Source organism: Musa acuminata, chromosome BXJ3-11 (assembly GCF_036884655.1).
Source record: "Musa acuminata AAA Group cultivar baxijiao chromosome BXJ3-11, Cavendish_Baxijiao_AAA, whole genome shotgun sequence".
In the NCBI taxonomy this organism is placed as follows: Eukaryota; Viridiplantae; Streptophyta; class Magnoliopsida; order Zingiberales; family Musaceae; genus Musa; species Musa acuminata.
The window spans coordinates 60,001-81,787 of record NC_088359.1 but is presented as its reverse complement, the minus strand read 5'-3'; the positions used below and the strand labels follow the sequence as shown (position 1 = coordinate 81,787).

The following is a 21,787-nucleotide window of genomic DNA, read 5'->3' as shown; positions in this document are numbered from 1 at the left end:
AATGTAGAGGAACGGGAGCCAATTCCCAGTGTGTGTGTGTCTTGTTGCAGCTGCACGTTTACCAAAGGCGAACGGGCCCAATTACATACGGCCACGTTAACAAGTTGACACATTTTTCTGCCACCGTCGACACAAGCTTGCTTCCGGCCGCGGTGCGAGACACCATCCCTGCTGTCGGTTTGCCGATTATAACAAGACGTCCGGACCTACCTTCCTGGTGATCGATGGTAGATGTGGGTCCCGCGGGTTGTGTCGGTCGCAGAATGAGCGGGTAGACGATTACGGCAAGTCTCGGGGCTCATGAATTTATAATGCTTATCCACTTCCGACAATGGCCACTCGACCCCGTAATACTACCATTTCAGGTCGTCAGCCCCAGTTAGACCAACAGCTTCTTCCTGTCCCCGATCGCAGGGAGCAGGGAGCAGGGAGCAGGGCATCGTCATCACCGCCCTCATCCGAGCGACGACGAGGTACGCCCCTTCGATCCATCGTCGCCCCTATTCGGCTTCCATCTTTTTTTTTTGCCCCTCCTTTTGGTTTCTTTTTCTTCTCTTTTTCCCTATATGTTATCTTTGTCGGTTTAAATCTTCTTGGAAAGGATCAGGTTCGATGTGTGCAGCGATCTCTTCCGAAATCCATGCCCGAAGATTCTAGTTTTCTTGTTGTATGATGGTGATCGTCGGTTTGTTATCTGTTCTTGATGATTCATTGTCTCTTTTATAGAGCCGGTCCAATCTTCATTCTTGCAACTTCTTTCAATTTCTTCTTCTGGTCAATGTATCTGTTGGATGTAGTGGTCCAGCAAAGGGTACCTCGATGGATTTGAACGAGTGGTGGAGGATTTCAACTTCCGGGGAGGATCAGTTTGATCCTAAGAGATTTTTCTACTTCGATATTAGGATCATGTAATAGGGTTTCGGAAACCCCTCCGATTCTTGGGTTTATACGGGTTCTTATTCTTTAATTGTTTGCCGTTGCAACATAACTTGCACAATATGAACAGGATTCTCAAGATCGATGGTATTATCCAGGTTCTTGGTCTTTAATTGTTTGGCCTTGACTTGCACAATTTGCTCATGATTCTCAAGATGGAGATGGTTGTGGAGTGTAGCGTCCCTTGCATGATTTGAAAGAGTAGTACCATAAGATAAGCCAAGACTTTTGAAACAGTGGAGATCACGAAGCTGTAACTATACTTTAGTCTTGGTCGAGCTCAATATTTGCACACCTGCGTTTGTTTGTTGAACGTCTCAACTCATTTCCGAGACTTACTTCTCTTCCCATTTCAGACTGCACGACCATATGCATCTGGAAAGAGCTCTATGCGTGCATCAGTATCTAACACCAATTTGCTTGCTCATTGAGATGTTAAATGCCCGCCAGACACATGAATTCTTCTTGCAGCTTCCAATTATATTATCTAGTCTAGAGGCACTTTGCTTTAATATCTAATTTTCAGTAAGACACTAGTTTCATCAATCATAATTGAACGTTGCTTGAGATTTGGATTTGGGTTTGAGAGCCAGTTAGGAAGACTCTTGATCATTAGTGACTTCTTAGCCATTAGAAGTTTTCCTCCCTATTAAGGCCTTAGGAAAAACATCTTCTTTAGAGTGGATCATATAGATGACAGTAGAACTTTTGGTTCGACTTTCACATTTGTTGGGGTTAAATAACGAAAATTTGTCTTGGTCTTTGGTGATATGATTTTTTTTTTTTTTCATTGACGTCAACTTATAAAAGGGGTTTAATCCCAGTCTTCTAATTACCTGTTGGTAGATTTTTCAGAGAATTATAAATATTATGCAAAAAATAAAATTCTGCTGACAGCAACATGGACTGTAAACTTCTAACTAGCTAAAATTGTTTGCATTATTGATGTCTTCTTTGATCACCTCATATACTAGAAAAACATCTCAGGATGCATTGTTATCACAGTGCATCAATATTCGTTCGAATGTGATAACTAATCAATTAAGTTGATTAGTTTGATCCACTAGTCTAACATACTTAAACCCGTGTTAATGATAACACAATGTGGGACTCAAGTCTTTTTTTCACTTTCGATATGGGACTAAATTAGGGATGTTATAATTTTCTCCACAGTAGTGATGCACATGTGATCCAATCCAATTGTGACTTTATACTATGATGTGTCCTTAGTTGTATCCATAAGTAATCATTTCGTACTCATGCCCCTCACTACGCCTAATGCTAGTTTAATTTTGTAACCATTTGTCGTGATCCATTTTGATGGAATGACTGACTCATTATCATTAGTTTTATAAAATTGTGGGAGGATAACTAGGTAAGCTGGTTGATATGATATGTTCCAAATCCTCTTAGTGCAGACTTTTCTCTCATATGGCATCCTTTTGTTCAGGATCTCACTAGCAGTTACTAAGATTGGTTTTCTTCTAGATTTGTTATTTATCATATTTTACTACAGAACATCAAGGAGCCACGTAATTTCAATAATTTTGAATCAACTACATTGATCTTTTACCATCACTAAGTTTTCTTTCTGATCCTGTTCTGACAAACTAAAACATAATTATTCTGCAAATAGTTCTCATATAGGAATGATTATAAGGCCGACACCTCAACACCACATGACTGACACTTTGGTGCTAGGTGGTTGAAAACCTCGATACAAAGTGGCAAACACTTTCAGAGCCACATGGTTGACACCTCGATGCCAGGCTATCACGGACGATCACTGTGCGCCCACAACACCTTCGTAAATGGACCGTTCGTCACCTATGTTTGTTTGTACAATTGTTTGACAGCATGTTTTGCCTTGTTTTTGTGTGTGTTTGTTTGAATTTTTGTAAGCAGAAGCAATTTATGAAGTTGCACAACGATTGCTTGCCATATTGGGCAAAATTGTCCCAAAATGGCCTAGTTTTCGTGTACCATGATTTGTTTTATGTAGGTTGTAGTGTGGTGCAAAACGTCAACCATCTCAGCCCTTTGTAGCCACCCAGGTGGCACAAGACTAGATGGGGCTTTGGGATAGTGTTTGGATAAAAAGTTTGCATGTAAAGTACGTGGACTTGCCTTACACTCTGACTCCCGGTTGAGCGGCCATTTGCGGACTTACAACTGTTCTTTTACCTTCTAAAGTCCTTGTTTTGCCTTCCTCTGTTTTTTCTCTCTTTTTGCTCACCAAGTGTTTGCTAAATTATAGGTAAGCAGCCCTTTTTTGCGAGACGTTAGGACTCGTTTGTCTCTCGTTTTCTAAATTTAATCAACTTCCTTTTGCAGGTCCTTTGAGACTTATACTCTTAGGCTGACCCTTTGTAAAAAGATATTACAAGTGTGTCTTATGACTTAGGTAGTTCCAACGAAGCCTGTGACATTTGATATTAAAGAGGGCAAGCGATTTGATCAACTAATGAAGATTCACACTCTCTCCATGGTGTAGCTCCGTTATGCATCAAGTAAGATGGTTTAAGCGGGACCATTGTCCCAAGCAACCATAGGTGGGTTGCAAGTGCGAACTCGCTCTCAAGCTACTAAAGTCACTTGAGGAGTGCGATAGCCAAAACGACAAGCGAGAAGCTAGCAATTCTCTGAGTGGAGGAAGCTCATTTTAGAGTGCCAACTGTGAAGTAAAAGAATCATAAGGAGAGGCTTGCGATAATGAAAACCCACCTCAATGTCTTCGAAGTGAGCTTAGAGAAACTTTGCCAAGGCTAAAGAAGGCTCCTTAGGGTAAAGAATTCGCAAGAGGAGACGAAATCTTAGATCGACATATCGTGGAGTCCCGAGTCGATCGATTAACGAAAGACACACAAGAGTCCATGCAACACCTACAAGTTGTCGCGGTGGATCTATTAGGAAGAATTATGGTGCTCATGAGAGCATTTTATGTGGGAGGGCAATACCTACATTGCTCCACCACAACACTTGAGGGCAACAGAGCCGCATTGCCACGGGGATGCTAGAGATACGAAGGAACTTGAGAACTTTTTATTCGATATGGAACAATACTTTTGGGCCACGAGGCTTGATTATGTATAAACTAGAGTTTCGATATCAACCATGTATCTGATGGGGATACAAAACTCTTGTGGCAAACATAGTGGGAAAAGATCCAATAAGGTCGGTGCTGAGCGGTTACATGGGAAGACTGGAAGCGGGAGTTGCAAACTCAGTTCCTACCTAATAACACTGAGTTCGTCGCACGACAGAAACTGAGACAACTCTGCCAAAACACTTCTATTCGGTACTATATTAAGTAGTTCTCAACATTGATGCTGGACATGCAAAGTTCAAAATGCAAAGCCCTAAAGCCCTAAAGCCCGAATGCCCGAGAGAAGAAGACTACTACTGAACAGAAGAGGATGAGTTCAAAAAAGAGGCAAAGTTCAAAATGCAAAGCCCTAAAGCCCGAAAAATGCTTCTTGTGTGGCGGGTCGCACTTGGTAAGAGAGTCCCCACAAAAGGAGGTGCTCAATGTGCTAATAGCATCAATCCATCCCCCCATTTGGACAAGAACAAGACTATCACCCTTAGTTAAGCAGCTTAGAATCTAGTAGCCATGATGAAGAGTCGCAAGGACTCCACATAAGAGCAATGCGTTTGTTGCTTGTGTTGTGGGGTGAAGTGGACGAGCACGCGAAGACAAGGCAACACAAAATAGGGAGCAACGAGCTTATGTATGTAGACATCAAGCTCAATGGCCGAATAATCTGTGCGATGGTGGACATGAATGCTACCCACAATTTTATCATCGATAAGGAAGTAAGGCAACTAGGGCTGAATTTAGAGAAGAGCCCAAGTCGAATGAAGGTTGTGAACTTGGAGAATAATAGATATTTGGGTTAGCAAAGGGTGTCCCTATCAAAATCGGAACGTGGAGCGGAAGCACTAACTTAATGATAGTGTCGTTAGATGACTTCCAAGTGATTCTTAGAATGAAGTTCATGCATACGACCAACATAGTGCCAATGTTGTTCCTAAACTCTTTGTGCCTGATGGGCGACAATGACTCTTAAGTGGTTCCAGTTTCTTGAGGAGGAACTAAGGACCTGCAACAACTCTTAGTGTTACAATAGAAGAAAGGGGTGCGCAAGGGAGAACTAACTTTCGTAGCTGCAATAAAGTTAGATTTACTTGATAAGGAGATCGCTCAAGAACCTATGGTGGTGGCGAACGTTTTGAAGGAGTCTGTGGATGTTATGCCACTTGAGACCTCCAAACCGTATGGTCCCCTTGAGTTGGTAGAGCTCAGGAAGCAATTAGATGAATTGCGAAGCAAAGGTCTCATTTGTAGTTCTAAAGCACCTACTTTCTTAGAATGCGATTTGTGCTGAGGAGGGACAATATTACACTGAATTACTTTCAAACTCAAAAGAAAATCTCCCTAAAGTACGCACGATGGTAGGACCTCTTAGTTGAGTTTGACATGACAATGGAGTACAAGCTCTGAAGAGCAAATGTCGTGGCCAATGCCTTGAGCAGAAAAGTGGCGTTGGTGAATATAGTGTAACCGGAAGGCGGAGGTCAAGCGATTTAGTTAGAATTCAACTTCCTTTCCAAGATTAGGGATGGATTGTATAATGAGTCTCGGGTAGTAACCTTGATGCAACTGATTAAAGAAAGCAAGACATGATGATCTTAAGTCGAAGAGGGACTCATTTATATTGGCGTTAACACTTAAGAGAGTATCACGGTCCCTTTGGACAGGGCGTCCCAGTATTCACAGAACTCTGGCTCTCATGGAGAGGGCCTTCTATTGGTAAAAAATGGGGACCAATATGGTGGAGTATATTCGGACGTGCCTCACATGCCAATGGTGCAACGAACGCTAGTGGGTCTTTTAGAGCCTTTGCCCATACTAGAGAAGCCATAGTAGAGCATTTACTTGGACTTCGTATGAAGCTTGTTGGCGATAAGGAGACTTGGATCGATACTTGTGATGATCGATTGGTCTTCAAAGCATGCAACACTCATTGTTGCACCCCTATGATGCTTAGTAGAGGAGGCAGCCAAGTTGATGATGAAGAATGTGGTGAAGCATTAGGGAGTTCCGGACAACATAATTAGTGACTAAGATGTGCGATTCTTGAGACTGTTTTGGACCGAGTTATTAAGTTGTTAGGACCCAAGCTATACTTCTTCATAAGCCTCTATCCCTGACGGATGACCAAACTGAAAGAATAAACTCACTCCTTGAGCAATATCTTCGGCATTACGTGAGTGCCAACCAACGAGATTGTGTAAAGTTGTTGGACATAGCCTAATCCTCCTACAACCAACTTATAGTGAAACTCTGTATCCAACAAGAGTCCATTCAACAACAGCCGTCAACTTCTCACACTTTGATGATCAGGTATATTGTGAGTAGTCCATCAACATATCACTTTGTAAAGGAATGATATCGAAATACATATTTTGCGTGGACATACTTGGAGAAGTCAACCAAAAAGATAAAAAGGTGAGCAGATTTATGAAGGTAGCTACGATAGTTCAAGATTGGAGACTTGGTGCTGGTGAAGCTCCAACTAGCATCACTCATATTCTTCAGGCAGAAATTGCACAAGGGATTGATGCACAAATATGAAGGGTCATTCCTAATCATCAACAAGGTAGGCAATATCACCTACAAGTTGCAGCTTTCGGCATGACTCAAAATTCACAATGTATTCTACATGAGGAACTTGAAAGCCTATTACGCAGATCCGCAATATGCTTCTAGAGATGTTTCAACTCGGCTACCCCCATCTAAGCCTCTTTTGAAAAGCAAGTTGAAGCCATTCTACTAGATCGTAGGACAAAGCTACCTAATGGAGCAGAGCAGATCGAGTACTTAGCGAAGTGACAAAAGCTTCGCAAAATGAGAAGCCAATTGGGAGCTCGAAGACGTCCTATATCGTGAAAAAGCAATCATTAAAGCTTACCAACAATCGTCGAAGAGGGCATCTATATATTAAGCGGGAGAGAATGTCACGGATGGTCGTCGCATGCCATTAACACCTTCGTTAACGGACTATTTATCGCTTATATTTGCTTGTACAATTGTTTGACAACGTGTTTTGCTTTATTTCTGTGTATTTTTTGCTTGGTTTCGTTTAACAGAAGCAGTTTGTGAAGCTGCACAACGATCACTCGTCAAATTAGGCAAAATTACTCAAAAATGATTCAGTTTTTGTGTGCCATGACATGTTTTTTGTAGGTTATGGTGTGATGCAAAACATCAGCTGTCTTGGCCCCTTGATGCCATGGTAATGTTGGGTTATGTTTAGATAAACAAATTTGCATATAAAGTGTACGAGAACTTGCCTTTTATCCCGACACTTGAGTGAGCGGTCGTTTGTGGACTTGTGATTGTTCTTTTGCTTTCTAAAATCCTTGTTTTTATTTCATTTCTTTTCTCTTTTTGCACACCAAGTGTTTGCTAAATTGCTTGCAAGCTATCCTTTTTTGCGAGACATAGGGACTTATCTATCGCTTGTTTTCTAAATTTAATCAACTTTCTTTTACATGTCCTTCTGGACCTGTATGAGGTTGCTCTTAGGCTGATCTTTGCAGATTGATATTGCAAGGGTACTTCACAACTTACGCAAGTCTAGCTAAGTTTATGATAAGGCATCGGACACCCTTATGCCAAGTGGTTAACACCTCGGCGTTGAGTAGTCGAAACCTTTGGCACCATGCAGTTGGCACCTTGATGCTAGGGATCGGTGTCACATGGTCAATGCCTCATATCCATATGGTCAACACCTAAGCACATGGCTGAGCAGGCCGGACGTTACCACGTTTTGGGTTCGACGTACCACGATCGCATTTAAGTTTGAAAGAAGTGTACCACCTTCTTTATAACGAACGTGTACTACATAGTTAATGACACTCGAAGGTCACTGTTAAAGGGCTCTTCAGGTGCATTTTGAGATGGACTTTTTTCGATTGATAAGGCTAGTTGAATCCTCTAAATCCATTACTGACTTAAGATTCGAAGGGGCCTCGTCAAGAATATCCCCAACATAGTTTTGTAAGTCGCGGGATATCTTGGAAGTGAATGAAGATAAATTGGTTAGTAAATCATGGGATAAAGGTGGAGGACCCCAGTTGGCTTCGAATCATCATCCAACTTTTACAACCAAAATTTTACTTAACAAGTTCATTTAGTTGGAGACTCTAGGTATGGTGAGGATGGTAGGCACCCATTTGACTATTTTCCTAAATGAACGGCTAAAGTTGCCATTGGCCTTGCATGCCTAATTACAAATCTTAAAACTGCAGCACTGTGTAGTTTACAAAATCGTGACACATAAGCTTTGTAATAGAGACGGCATGCTCTCTAACATTACTGATGATGTATTAATTTCGTCTTACAATTTGTTAAGTTATATTAGTTATAGGATTGTTCAGGATGTGAAATCGACATTTATCTTCTACGAGGTTCTTCAGGTTGTGGAAATAAAATTTCTTATCTTTCATGGCTTTGAACTGACTAAATCCTTTTGCTATGGTTATCGAGGATATAGAAGTTACATATTCTTCATATATCAATTGACAAATAATTTTGCTTTTATAAAAAGTACTTGATAGTAGTTCACAGGTTATCAGGAACTGGGTTAGATATGACAGATGTTTGACGAAGCCAAGAAAAATTGGCTTTACTTGCATGCGATGGTTAGTAACAATGTATTTTGAACAAATTTTCTAAAATATAATTTCTCTGGTGAAATACTTTGTTCTTTTTTCAGATCGATTGGCTCTCCATGGACTCTGTGACACCCAAGACAGAGGCTACAAAAGAACAGACTGTAGAATTACTGATAGCAATCTCCCAATCCGTTCCAAGAATGAACCTCACATCAAATCCGTCACCTATGAACTCAACCATTGTTATCATGGCCCGTGAAAAGGAAAATGAAGATGCTGAGAAATACAGATCTAAGCTGATCTCTATCTCCTATACACAGTCTCCTGATGTTCAACGACCACCATCTTTAGAAAATTGTGGCAGTTAAATGGGAAGTCGCAATGACCTAAGGGCATCTGAATTTCTGTGTCTTGTAATCTATGCTGCTTGTTTACTTGCCACTATCAATAGGATAAACTTGTTGTCAAGATCTGCCATGATGTTCAAAGTAATTTAAGAAGAAACTTGGATATGCCAGCTATGAAGTGACTCCTTTTGGAAACACTGTTATACTGTCCTCGTAGCTCATCACTTGCAAGTTAATCTGATCGCAAGACCAGGATTTAATCCTCGTTTTTCTTGCATAAGGTTCGTCTTCTTTGCTACTCTGGAATATTTGTGCAGTTCATCAATCAACACTTAGTACATCTCTCTTTTGGCTGCTGAATCACAAAGCATTATTGATTGACAGCACAATATGTTTTGAAACCATTATTTGACCAAATTATATATGTTTTTGTCCGTTGGATCTGAAATCGTGAGACAATATGACAGCACAATGTGTTTTTCTTGCTACATTAGCAATTTGTGAGCTGAGTATTCCTTTTAATCTGATGCCTTGACTGCCAAGAACAATAATGGTGATGATTGACTACGTACGCTACTAACACTCTCCTAGTTCTTTCAGGAAAATCTTCGATTTTTTTGAGGTTGGTCAATTTCTTATGTTTGCATGTGTATGAGCTTAGCCACATTAGAATCATGCCACTGTGATGTGAAAGTGTGAGAAGGATGAATGGACTGGAGGCTGCTGAACTGGTGAAAATTAACATCCTCAACTTGGTCTCGACACCCTTTGATCATACAAAGATAAGTAGCTAATGTGATATTTCTTCATGTTTCTTACAATCATTTTTTCTAGTCTCATATTTTGGCTAGAAAAACTAGTTTTAGATTTAAATGATGAAATGAAAAGACATCAGGAACAGAGGAAATTGCGTTTGAACTGCCACAGTGGTAATTAATTCTATTATGAATCTTGACCTTGTGCCCCAGATTGATTAAACATACAGCATTTGCATTTCAAACATGTTCTTCTTCTTGCATATGGGAACTTCATCAGCATTGACAAAAACTTTGAAATACAGAAGAAATTTAACACATAACAATAATATATTCGTGAACATCAGAAGAAATTAATATATTCGTGACAAAAACTTCTCCCTATGCATTGACAACTGCAGCAGGTGAAAATGTGGCCCGTAACCATGAGACCAGATCCTCTTTGGAAGCAACAAAACTACCACACTTGTCCTCAACCTGCCGGAAGGGTGCAGCCACTTCGTTCAAATGCGAGGTAAAAGAGCTGGCCAATCCCTGAGAGAACTTGTGAGTTCCTGAGCCAGTATAGACGGAGAAGGAAAAAGGCAATACTTCCTCCTCCTCCTCCTCCACCACCGAATCCCATAAACTCTTCATCCACTCTTCGAAAGCAGTTTTAGCTGCGCCCACCGACAACGATCGAAGGTCTAGTGACCACTCCTCCGACTTCCTTGCATGCAAACCAGGATACAACCCATAAAGGTTTCCCAGATGCAGAAGCTCGTTGGCCCTCCGGGTAGGATGCCCCTGATTCCTGCATATATCTATCAAGCAGTTGCAGAATGGTCTGCGCACTTCGACGGCAGCCTCATTCATTATCCCTCGGAACTCGTCCTTGATCTCGCCAAAGCCAACTTGTTCATCGCGGAGCATCTTCAGCAGCCCAACCAGCCTGTTGTTCGCCTTCTTCAGGCAACCCAGCACCATGTCGGTCTCCCCCCCTTCTTCACACACAGCTGCGACCGAGAGCAAGCACCCGCACAGCCGATCATCGGGTCGTATGCCCCTCTCCGTTGCCGTCTCGAACACCCTCACGGCGTCCCCGATCCTTCTGGCTTTCCCCAGGCATTGGATCAAGCAAGTGCAGCTCATCACGTTTAGCTCCACCCCCTTCTCCAGCATTTCTTCGAACATCTTCACGGCTCTGTCGGGCTTTCCACCGCTCCCGTATATATTGATCATCGCCGTGTAGCTCCAACTGTCCGGTCGAGCGTACCGATCCGGCCGCCGCATATCCTCGAACAGCTTCTCCGCCTCCTCCTCCAATCCAAGATCTGCGCACATGCTAAGCAACGTATTGTAGAGGATGAAGTCCATGGGCCATCTGTTGCTCTTCATCCGCTCCCACAACTCCAACGCGTCCCTGCTCCACCTTGCCTTGCCGTAGATCTTGATCAGGGAGGTGAGCGTCTTCTCGTTCGGCGACAGCCCTGCCGCGACCATCTCCTCGAACAGGCTCCTAGCCAGGCCGGGCTTCCCGGCCTTGCCAGTCGCCTGGATCAGGGTGTTGTAGACCACGGCGTTCGGTTTCACGCCCAGGTCCTTCATCTCCTTGAGCACGTAGCGGATCCCATCGTAGTCGCCCGCCTCCCCGAACATCTTGCCGAGCACCGAGAAGGCGACGGCATCGGGGCGCCATCCACTGGCGCAGGCGCGCTCGTAGAGGGTAACGACCTCCTCCCGGTGGCCCAGCCGAGCGTAGACATCGAGGACGGCGGAGTAGGTGACCTCGTCAGGCATGAGGCCGGTGCGGTACATGCGCTCGAACCAACGAAGGGCGCCGTCGAAGCGGCGGCAGCGCTTGGCGGCGGTGATGATGGTGGAGTAGGTGATATTATCAAGCGGGACGGAGGCGTCGATCATCTCACCGGCGAGGCGCTCGACGTGGTGCCACTGGTGGCCAGCGCGGAGGGATTTGAGGACGACGTTGTAGAAAATGGTGTCGAGGGGGAAGTCGGGGAGGGACCTGAGGAAGTCGAGGAACTGGAGAGACTTCTGCCAGGAGCGAAGGGAGTTGAGGAGGAGGAGGGCGTCGTCGCGGGAGGGGGAATGGCCAGGGGGGAAGGCAGCGGAGAGGGCAGAGGGGAGGTCGGGGGAGAGACGGAGGGTGCGGGAGAGTGCGGTTAGGGGGCGGAGGGAGGGGTTGTGCGAGAAGGGTGGGCGGGGTTGGCGGCGGAGGGCGAGGACGGTGGGCCGGGGCTTGGATGGATTGGTCCAGGTGGGCTTTGCAGGAAGCCGAGGAAGAGGGGCAACGGTGGCTGAGGGTGATGTGGGTTGGGAGGTGAGGAGGGTGAGGGAGAGAGGGAGGAGTTGGTCGGAGAGGGAGGAGGAGGATGGGGTCTGGTCGGCAGTTGGGCTGCTTGCAGTCACAGCCGAGGTTTTAGAGGAGTGGCAGAGGAAGGTGGCGGGGGGTTTAAGTGGGGAGAGAAGAGGGTGGGGAATGGAGATAGTGGGAGATGTGGAAGCACAGAGTAGTACCATCGCCGCCCGCAGCGGAGGAGAGGTAGCAGTAGCAGCAGCGATGAAGGGAGGAGGTCTTCTTCTGATCTATCCTCGCACAGGACACCATCTGTCGCTTATCGTCGTTGGAAATATCTAATATCCAACATGATATGTGATCCGAATCCGACAACGAAGGCATCCAAAGCGATGTTTGGACACTGAGATTTCCTGTCGGATTCGGGTTTTAGGTCACCTTTTGACTCTTGCGTAGATCACAAGTTCGCGTTCAGAATCTCTCTCGCACTCGCCTGATGCTTTAAATCTTTCTCGCGTTTCCTCCGTGGAATCCAATACCTTGCCATGGCGTCTTCTTCCTCAACGTTTGCTCTGAAGGAGGTGCTGGGCGAGCTCGATCGCGGCTCCTACGTCACCCTCCTCTCTAAGATCATCGGCGAGGCCCGCCACGTCCAGAACAATCCCCCGGATTTGATCCCCAAGGAGGACCGCGTCGCCCGCCACGTCCTCGACTCCCTCCTCCCCCTCAGCACCTCCACCGGCGGCGGCCCCCTCGTCGTCTCCCACATCGCCTACGCTGAGGGCCGCGGCAACGTCATCGTCGAGTACCCTGGCTCCGACCCTGCCCGCATCATCTCCTTCGTTGGCTGCCACATGGACGTCGTCACTGCCGATCCCACCGACTGGGTCCGCGCCTTCTTTTCTCGCTGATCCCAATGCTTCCTTTTTCTTGTTCGAAATCCTAATTCTAATCTAAAGTATTTGATTCTTTTTCCCCTTCCTTCCGTAGGAGTTCGATCCCTTTTCACTGAGCGTGGATGGGGATAAGCTTCGGGGCCGGGGGACTACCGACTGCCTTGGGCACGTGGCGCTGGTGACGCAGCTGATGCGAAGGCTTGGGGAGACGAAGCCTGAACTTAAGAACACTGTGGTGGCCGTGTTCATTGCAAACGAGGAAAACTCGTCAGTGTTGGGGGTCGGTGTGGATGCCCTGGTCAAAGATGGGTTGCTTGATAAGCTAAAGGCCGGACCTTTGTAAGTTGTGGTTGTTTCCGTCATTTGGGTTGTTATTGTTGTCTTTCCTTTGGTTCTTTTTCCCGGTTCAATGTGTTGGTTTACCCTGTAGGTTCTGGATCGATACGGCAGATAAGCAACCCTGTATTGGTACTGGGGGAATGATAGCATGGAGGCTGCGGGCTACTGGGAAACTTTTCCACAGTGGTCTCCCGCACAAGGTACTGTCAGCTACATAAAATATCCAAATCAGGACTAATGATAGTCTTGTTGCAGTCTTTTTATAACATAAAATGCTCCTTTGTCTAGGTAATATCTTTGTTTTGGCTGGAAGATTTCTGAGAAATCACAAAAAGACAAGTAACTCCTTATTTTTATGGAGACTGTTGATCAAGAAGGGAACACTATGACATTTAATTTGAGCCATTGCCTATTTGAGGAAGGTTCTACCGAGGAATATATTATTCATGTTCACCAAATTAATAACTCTAAAATTTGCACATTAAGAGTAGTTATAAATAACTATCTCCAGTACTCTGTTGGAAAAAGAGAGATACATAATGAGATCAGATTTCTATAAGTGTAGAATACTTGGACACTAATAAACCCAATTTTAACAACCATTTTTAGAAAGTTATCTCTGAGATTTTTCCCATTTTACAAATCTATAGATATCAATGAGGAGATGTATTTAAATAGATTCCATGAGTGGTAAATGTTCAACTGATATTCTATGAAAGCCGACTTATTCTTCTAAATGAATACTGCAGGCAATCAATCCATTGGAGTTGGCCATGGAAGCCTTTAAAGAGATTCAGCTGAGATTTTACATGGACTTCCCTGCACATCCCAAAGAAGAGGTTTATGGATTTGCCACACCTTCAACAATGAAACCAACCCAATGGAGTTGTAAGTCCAGAACCCTAACTTGTATTAACTTCCTCATCAAAGCCATAGTAAATTAGTGGGAGTTGTAAGTTCCTAATGCTGACAGGACACAAGCAATTTTTACATGATTCGTTGTATGCTTCTTATATATGGTGCATTGCAGATCCTGGAGGTGGCATCAATCAGATTCCAGCTGAATGTACAATATCAGGAGATGTGAGGCATGTTCTTTTTTCATACTGAAATGTGAAGGGTTTCATGTGCCTTTTATGACTAGATGTGTAGACTATACCTTCTCTAGAAACACCTAAGAGTCAACTTGTCCTGTTGTTTATATTTTGGTCTTTCAATGATATAAGATAGTACTGGTTTCTGATTTTGGGTTATGCTTTTATCCTATCACAGTTATTTGTTGATGTATTGCTTTTGCCATATCAGCTAATCGTTTCTAAATCCCTTTCAAAACCAGTGATTTCAATAGGCGCTCGGGCGCTCGCCTAGGCGCTCGGGCGAGACGAGGCGAGGCCCGTGCGCCTCGCTTCATGTCCAAGCGCCTCACTTCAACGAGGCACCGCCTAGGCGCTCGCCTGAGCCCAGGCGCCGAGCGCTTCGGGCGAGCGCCCGGGTTAAACCAGGCGACCGAACCAGTGTTTTACGTCTGGTTCGGTCTCCAGTGCTTTAGTTGGTTCAATCGAACCAACTAAATCACTGATAGGCTCCCTCTCACGATTTTCCCGACTTCCCCAACCCTAACACTCGCGATTTTGCCGTCGAGATTTCTTCTCCGCTGTCGCTGCTCTCTGCTGCCGCTACCACTGTCGCTACTCGCCGCTGCCACAATCGTCGCTCATCTCTGTTGTCGTCGCTCGCCGCTCGCAGCTCCCGCTCCCACTCCCACTCCCGCTGCCGCTCGTAGCTCCTGCTCCCACTCCCGCTATCGCTCACCGCTCCCGCTCTCGCTCCCGCTACTACCGTCGTTGCCTCAGCAGCCTCGGTCTTCTCACACTCTTCTCACTATATTGTTAATAGTATATTAACAGTATACTGCTAACTTTATACTAATAATAGTATTTTTATTTATTAGATTAATAATATATTATTTTGATTTTAATACTATTAATTTTTATTTATTTAAAATTATTGTTAGGTTTCAGAATAAAAGGCAAGTGTACAGAGCAACTCAATAGATTTGATGTAAAATTTTATTGTTTTGATTTTTGAGACTTTTTATTAATATGACATTGTGATTTTGTACTCGATTTTCTTAATTTAATAACATATTTTTTATTTAAATAAATATATTAATTATATTTTATATTTTTATATTTTAGCGTCTCGCTTCGCTCGGGCGAGCGCCTAGTGCTTTTTAAATCACTGTTCAAAACTCAAACCTACTAGTAAAGTGGTATGCTTGTACAAGGTCTTCCATTTAGATTTAAAATTGTTTAAATCTATCTTGTTCAATATCCCTTCTTTCAAAGTAATAAATCTATCTTCTTTCTTTATCATTAACTATAAGGTGTTGAGAGATGACATCTCAAGGACTTGAAGGGACACATCTTTTAAAATTTCAAATCTTGTAAGCTTGTATGGAGGACATCTAGTTCTCTAGATTTCTCCTGTACAGTATAAGTTTGATTTAAGAAATATTAACTTTGTGGTTGTTTTGGGGTCTGTCCATTCGTGCTTGTGTCAATGTTGTTTGATTCTAAGTAAAAACATTGTAGGTAGTCTTAAGTAGGTAGCCTTGAGTGTGTCTAGATATGGCTCCGGTTACAAACTTGTGTTTCAGCAGGTGATAAGGTTAAAAAGATAAGGGTAGGAAGTGTTTGGGGTATATTCATCAAATATAAAGCACTTGGATTGCCTTAGGAGAAGATCTAAAAGCAATAAATGATAATATTTATTTTATCTATTTTTAATTATATTTGATTAACAACTTATATAGAGGGAGTAGAAAGGTTTTGAACTCTATATGTAAGATATGTTAAAGATAAAGTGATTTCGTATCTTAATCTAGAAAAAAATTATCAATATTATGGAGTCATGATTCCAAATATTTTGTGCCATGACTCCAAATATTAGGAATATTTGATTTTTATAAACTTCTGAATTGCTTAGGTGCCAGAGTGGGTATCTCAGGATTTAAGCAAGGTTTTTTCCACTAAATTGATAAGACCCCTAGGGTTTTATCAAAGAAGAAGAGGAAAGAAAGGGAATGATCACTTCGAGGGGATCGACCTTCTTAATCACTTCGAGGGGATCGACCTCTTAGGATTTGACAAAGGCTAGAATAATATTTCATAGATGATGAAAAGAAACATATACATCCATATTTATAGAGTTCCACCCCTGAGTCCATCAGGACTTGGACTCTTAATAAAATAAATAAATCTCAAATAAGTCCCTATCCGACTCCTACTGGAGTAGAAAAACTTAATAAAACATGATTTAAAGCTTGAAAAATAAAAGGGATCCTAATAGTTCCTCTCCCTTCAAATCAACCTTGTCCTCAAAATTGAGCGGCATCAAACTCTTGGAGCTTCTCTTTCAGCACTTCAGTCACAGGATATCTGCGGCGCATCACAACTCGTTTATCAAGTAAGTAGGGTCTCCACTTCGTGATAGTGTAAGCAATGAGCCGACCTTTCGGTGTAGAAATCATTGCAGTCTTCTGAAGAACCCTCACCATTCGATGGCTAGTGGCAATTGTGACCTTACTTCCACGTCTTCCCTTTAGGATCATCTGCTTTCCATTAATAAAAAATTTCATGATTAGTTTAGAAAAATTCCAAGAAACATCACTCAAGGTTGATAACCATTCAATTCCAAGTACCATTTCGAAGTTTTCCAAGGGTAGCAAAAAGAAATCCTCTCTCTCCAAGGAACCATAACCCTGATTTAATTGAGTCATAATCTAATTAACTTTATTTGATTTGCACTCATAATCTAGTTAAGACTTTCTTTAAATCTCGACCTCCACTTTTAATCAAGATATATTCCTAACCTAATTAGAAGGGATACCATATCTAAGGTAAATTATCAAAATGCCCTTAATTAATTTTAACCTTGATTTAGTTAAGAAATCTCCAAAATAAACCCTAGGTAGAAAACTGGGTATAACACCTAATTACCTTAAAATTTTGCAAAGAAGAAGCTTGAGGTGAATTCATGAAGGCCAACTAATTGTCAGACAAATTAGCCTGCTTGTTTATTGGTGCTCATACAACCAATAAGCAATGCTTGAAACTTCATAGTTCTCAAAGGAGTCTGCATGAAGAAATAACTGGCATGTGTTCTTTAGATTTAAAATAGTATATGAAGGAAGCAAAAAATAATTCTTTAATTAGTCAAGCATGGTAGTTTCTACATGCCGTTAGACGGTCCAGAAGGTATGACACATGGTGTCCTGGCCTTCTATGACATCCATGTTATTCTCAGAGAGCAGAACCAGGACCACGACCAAGAGTTTTCTCAGCTCAGAGAGGCCTGTGCAGCCTTGCATCAGAAATTAAGAGACCTTGCCCAGGTTGGGCTCTTATGGACTTAACGACTGACTCCAGTCATGTGAACAGCGGTAGTCCCTCAAACCTTGTCTATATTGTGGTTTCCAAGGTTTTGCCTGTTGGCTAGATTACCAACAACCCCCTCCATGTCTATATATAAATCCTTTTCATGGGCTTCAGAGCACATTCTGTTTTAGTCGATGCCTTCGTTTAACATTACTTCCAAACCTTGAGTACCAAAAAGTACCATGCAGAAAGCTATTGTGGTGCCATTTTGATGGTGCTTGTCTTGCATGTCTTGTACCTTGGAGATTCATCTTTTTCCTTCCTGTGGTCTAGTCAACTCTGTTAAGAAGAGAAGGTGCCACACATCTGTTCATCTTGTCAATGCAACAAAACTATTCATTTAGAATTACCATACATGGACTAAAGGATTATCTTATGTAGTTGAAAATGCTATTTGGATGAAAACTTTGAGGTCAGATATGAGGGCTGGAATGGAATGAAAGGCAAACTTTTGCTACAATGTATAGCTTAGCAGGCTTTTTCCACTTCATGTGACTGAAAGGTGAATATCCAAGTTGGATTTCACTTTGGAGAGACAATGGAATAGGCTTCTCCTGGTTGTTGATTGTGATATGAGCCCTACATGCACATAAAAATTATCCATTATAAGACAGAAAAGATGCACACATGGTTCCCACAGTGTCTATTTTTGCTCTTCATGGTCACCATGATGGCATCACGATGGTGCCAATGCATCAACAGTTTAAAATATATACGAGTACAGAAAGTACTGTTGTTGTGACACTCTTTTCAGTGATTGCTATTTTATGCTCCACCTGATAATTTTGACATTCTTCATCTGGAATATTTGGTTGTTAAAACATGGCATTTGACACGTTGTTCCCTTTTATTGCAGATTAACTCCTTTCTACAGGTGAGTTCATCTCTCTTTACATTAATCCTTTTACTACATCTTTTATCCCTTGAATATAATTCATCATTTGTAAAAAGAAGTTTAGGAAATGGAAGATATTCTTTTTTTTATGCAGTGTTACAGATGTCGTCAAGAAGTTAGAGGAATATGTAGACGATATAAATGCCAACATAGAGAAGTTGGGCACGCGTGGACCTGTTTCAAAATATGTTCTTCCAGATGAAAATTTGAGGGGAAGGTGAAGATTTACTTCTATGAAGCAATATATTTCTTCCAAAGGAAATTATAGTTTGTATCATTAATATGAATGATAATTGTTTTCCCTTTGCTACAAATTAATATGCCTGGATCTTTGGTGCATGCTCGATCTAGTGTGCATCAGGCTGAGATTTATTATACCCTGAAAGCTTAGCATGTGGTCTTTCTAGTTCTCTGTTTCAACTTGGGTTTGTACATTTAGAAGATTGCTTACTGGAGTGCATATCTTTCGGTGCTTTCTAGGCTTACAATCACTTTTGACGAGGCTATGACCTCCGGAGTTGCTTGTAATCTTGATTCTCGTGGATTCCGTGTTTTGTGCAAAGCAACAGAGGAAGTACTTGGTCACGTGAAGCCTTACTCGATAACTGGAAGTCTGCCCTTGATTCGAGAATTGCAGGTTTGGATTCTTTTTTCCTTTATACCCTTCACTAGTTCTGATTACAAAATGACATTGTTTTCTTGTTGCCAGGATGAAGGTTTTGATGTTCAGACTTCTGGATATGGTAATGTGTGTTTTGTTAAAACTTAAAAAGAATATTTTGAATTTTGGTTTCATTTTTTAGTAGAACCTGATTAAGCTATCTATCTTATGGAAATTATTCAGATATATCATTGTACTACTCACTCCTATTTTTCGTTCTTTATAGTGAATTAGTTATGATAAAGTATTTAGACGAAATAACAAGTGACAAAACTTGGTTTTTTTTGTTTGCGACATTTTCAGTTCACTGCTTAGCTTTTTTTGCTTCTGTTAGAATTGAAACTTCTGTCAACATATTGCTGTAAAAGAGGAACATTATTTGTACATGTATTTTTTTTATAATTCCCCAGAATACAGTATTATCCCAAGGATCTTACTGACTTCTTCGGGTCTTTAGACTAACACCCCTAGTTGATGGTTTATTGCTAATAATTTTCTGCAACCATGTTCTTTCAGGGATAATGGCTACATACCATGCCAGGAATGAGTACTGCCTATTTTCGGACATGTGCCAGGGTTTTCAGGTGTTTGTGAGCATCATTTCCCAGTTGGAAGCAGATAGTAATTGACCAACAGACCCATCTTCCCAATGTATTCAAGGTTTATCAGTTGGATAATTGACTCATTTTGGCACGATATTAATCAGATAGAATGCTGCTTGAATTATGTTATTATCTGCTTATAGGATAATTAACCTTCTTGCCTATGCTTGTGGAATAATCAATGTTCCTTTCTTTGAGTTATGCTCAGCCTTCGTTCGCTATGTTCAGGATGAACATACGAGGTAGCAGATGCCAAACATACTTGTCAATCAAATAGAATGTATTATCACCTGATAATTTCATTCGCCCCCTCCCCCCCCCAGATGAAATCAGATGCTAAATCTAGAATGAATGGCTTGGTAAGCATCAAGAAGGTTTCTTCTTTATCCTTCTACCAATATGCTTCGATGCGTGCTGCTGCTGCTGCAGCTGCAGTTGGTATGTGAAGATAACATTTGGAATGCATGTCGACGGGGACTTGTGTTGCAAGTTTTTGGGCTGACCGATCTCTGTGAAGTCCATCAATTTGCACTTAATTGATCCATTAATGCAAATCGAACCGCTACGTCTCCAGCCAAACTAGCGCCTGCATTTTTGATGTTGACACAGTATATACATACAGACACAAATATCCCTAGATCGTACATTTCCTAGTTGACTACTTTTTATTTACTGTAGTGATTATAGCAAGAGTTGCAGATAGATTACTACATCCCGCTTCATTACTTCAACGTTTTCTACTCCTTCAGTTAGAGTTCCAGCATACGAATGTCCCTTGCTGGTAGGAGCAAAAAGCTTCGGGTTCATCCTTTCTTGCCATGTCAAAAATATTTCTCTTTGGTCTACAAATTGTTGTTCTTCGTTTCCACCCGTACTTGCTGGATCCTTTGACGAAGCTTACGCCTGTGATCATGAATTTTGCAGAGTCCATGCCCCAGTACAACAGCAGAATATATCCCATGCGTGATCATAGGTGCGAGAATATTATCCGTCTGTAGATTCATCACATCACTCAGTTCACAAATGTTATGAGAGAAAGATGAAGAGAACCAAAGTGGGGGAGCTTTTCTACCTGAATCCATTCAAATCCAAGGTAGAGAGCCAACAATCCTTCTAAAAGTGGAGAATATATCTTCTTCATCTGCCTTCTCTCAAACCAAGCTGCATAATATGCAATAATAATATGATCAAATTTACCAATGCTACTGATAGAATAATTCCTTCTCTTTTTTCCATTCTATTCATCCTTCAACTCAACATTGTTTCGCAAGTAGCTAGTGTAAGCAGAACCTTCAGATCTCTGAACCACTAACCTGCAAAGAGCTTCCTGAGGTCTTCACGACCAGTGCCAGAATTTAATACTGGTGCAACTACATACGTAGGATCTGCAAAACGCACGTAAAATGTAGTACAAGAATTTTTGGTACATATGATAGTGTTCTAAGAAGAAAGGATCGGTGAAAGGTAACATACCTTTTGGCGCAGTTGCAACATAATACAGTGAGCCCGTGAGAGCGGCCGTGATAACCGCAGCAAATGCTTGAGCAAATGGCACAAATAGAGGCAGCACACCAGTCTAACAACACTCAGAGAGACCAAAACGTTATTAATCAGCATTTCCCGGTGCATAATGATACAAGTGTATGCTCAAGTCAACTGGATACGTACCAGAGATGCAATTCCACGTGCATCTTTCATGAGTTCGGTGCCCCTTAAGAACATATCAGCCAGTGCTCCCTGTAAAGCTCACAGGATTAGATGGAGCACAGGTTTCTTGAAAATGATGTGCACGTGCAGGAACAGACACCACACCCGCATGCTTTCCAGTTCAGTGTGGCAAAATAGCTCTAGTCCAATAACATAAATGCTTATTGCAGAGTAAATGGATATGCTTTTATGGTAACACATGATGCACAGCAATTATCATCTTAATATCAG

At 42.2% G+C, this 21,787-nt stretch overlaps 3 protein-coding genes and 1 long non-coding RNA gene across 4 annotated transcripts in view; 2 read left to right on the top strand and 2 right to left on the bottom strand.

Annotated features, from left to right (window-relative positions):
- Window positions 1-138: 138 nt before the first annotated feature.
- LOC135652540 (uncharacterized) lies at window positions 139-9,140 on the top strand. Its single transcript, XR_010502147.1, has 2 exons — window positions 139-473; window positions 8,721-9,140. It is a non-coding gene; the product is annotated as an uncharacterized LOC135652540 (long non-coding RNA).
- Window positions 9,141-9,984: 844 nt separating this feature from the next.
- Window positions 9,985-12,336, bottom strand: LOC103970027 (pentatricopeptide repeat-containing protein At5g46580, chloroplastic). The gene has a single exon (XM_009383653.3). The coding sequence runs from the start codon at window positions 12,239-12,241 to the stop codon at window positions 10,103-10,105; it is 2,139 nt and encodes a 712-aa protein (XP_009381928.2). The 5' UTR covers window positions 12,242-12,336; the 3' UTR covers window positions 9,985-10,102.
- On the top strand, window positions 12,289-20,013 carry LOC103970028 (acetylornithine deacetylase). The gene is made up of 10 exons (XM_009383655.3): window positions 12,289-12,904; window positions 13,008-13,252; window positions 13,344-13,452; window positions 14,002-14,140; window positions 14,283-14,340; window positions 18,548-18,565; window positions 18,681-18,803; window positions 19,067-19,223; window positions 19,296-19,329; window positions 19,764-20,013. Exons 1-10 carry the CDS (start codon window positions 12,563-12,565, stop codon window positions 19,874-19,876), a joined length of 1,338 nt encoding a protein of 445 aa, XP_009381930.1. The 5' UTR covers window positions 12,289-12,562; the 3' UTR covers window positions 19,877-20,013.
- A 403-nt stretch (window positions 20,014-20,416) lies between these two features.
- LOC135652539 (uncharacterized) overlaps window positions 20,417-21,787 on the bottom strand; it is a 2,984-nt gene continuing 1,613 nt past the window's right edge. Inside the window, exons 5-9 of the mRNA XM_065173535.1 lie at window positions 21,518-21,586; window positions 21,323-21,425; window positions 21,163-21,234; window positions 20,922-21,010; window positions 20,417-20,841 (exon numbers count right to left, since the gene is read on the bottom strand). Coding sequence (XP_065029607.1) covers window positions 20,692-20,841; window positions 20,922-21,010; window positions 21,163-21,234; window positions 21,323-21,425; window positions 21,518-21,586 — 483 coding nt within the window. The 3' untranslated portion in view covers window positions 20,417-20,691. The remainder of the gene's footprint in view (window positions 20,842-20,921; window positions 21,011-21,162; window positions 21,235-21,322; window positions 21,426-21,517; window positions 21,587-21,787) is intronic.

Bases quoted from the DNA above. Each gene is read 5' to 3' on its own strand.
- LOC103970028 (XM_009383655.3), top strand. From the start codon at position 12,563: ATGGCGTCTTCTTCCTCAACGTTTGCTCTGAAGGAGGTGCTGGGCGAG. The intron at 13,453-14,001 runs GTACTGTCAGCT...TGAATACTGCAG, and splicing joins ACAGTGGTCTCCCGCACAAG to GCAATCAATCCATTGGAGTT. The intron at 14,141-14,282 runs GTAAGTCCAGAA...GGTGCATTGCAG, and splicing joins GAAACCAACCCAATGGAGTT to ATCCTGGAGGTGGCATCAAT.
- LOC103970027 (XM_009383653.3), bottom strand. From the start codon at position 12,241: ATGGTACTACTCTGTGCTTCCACATCTCCCACTATCTCCATTCCCCAC.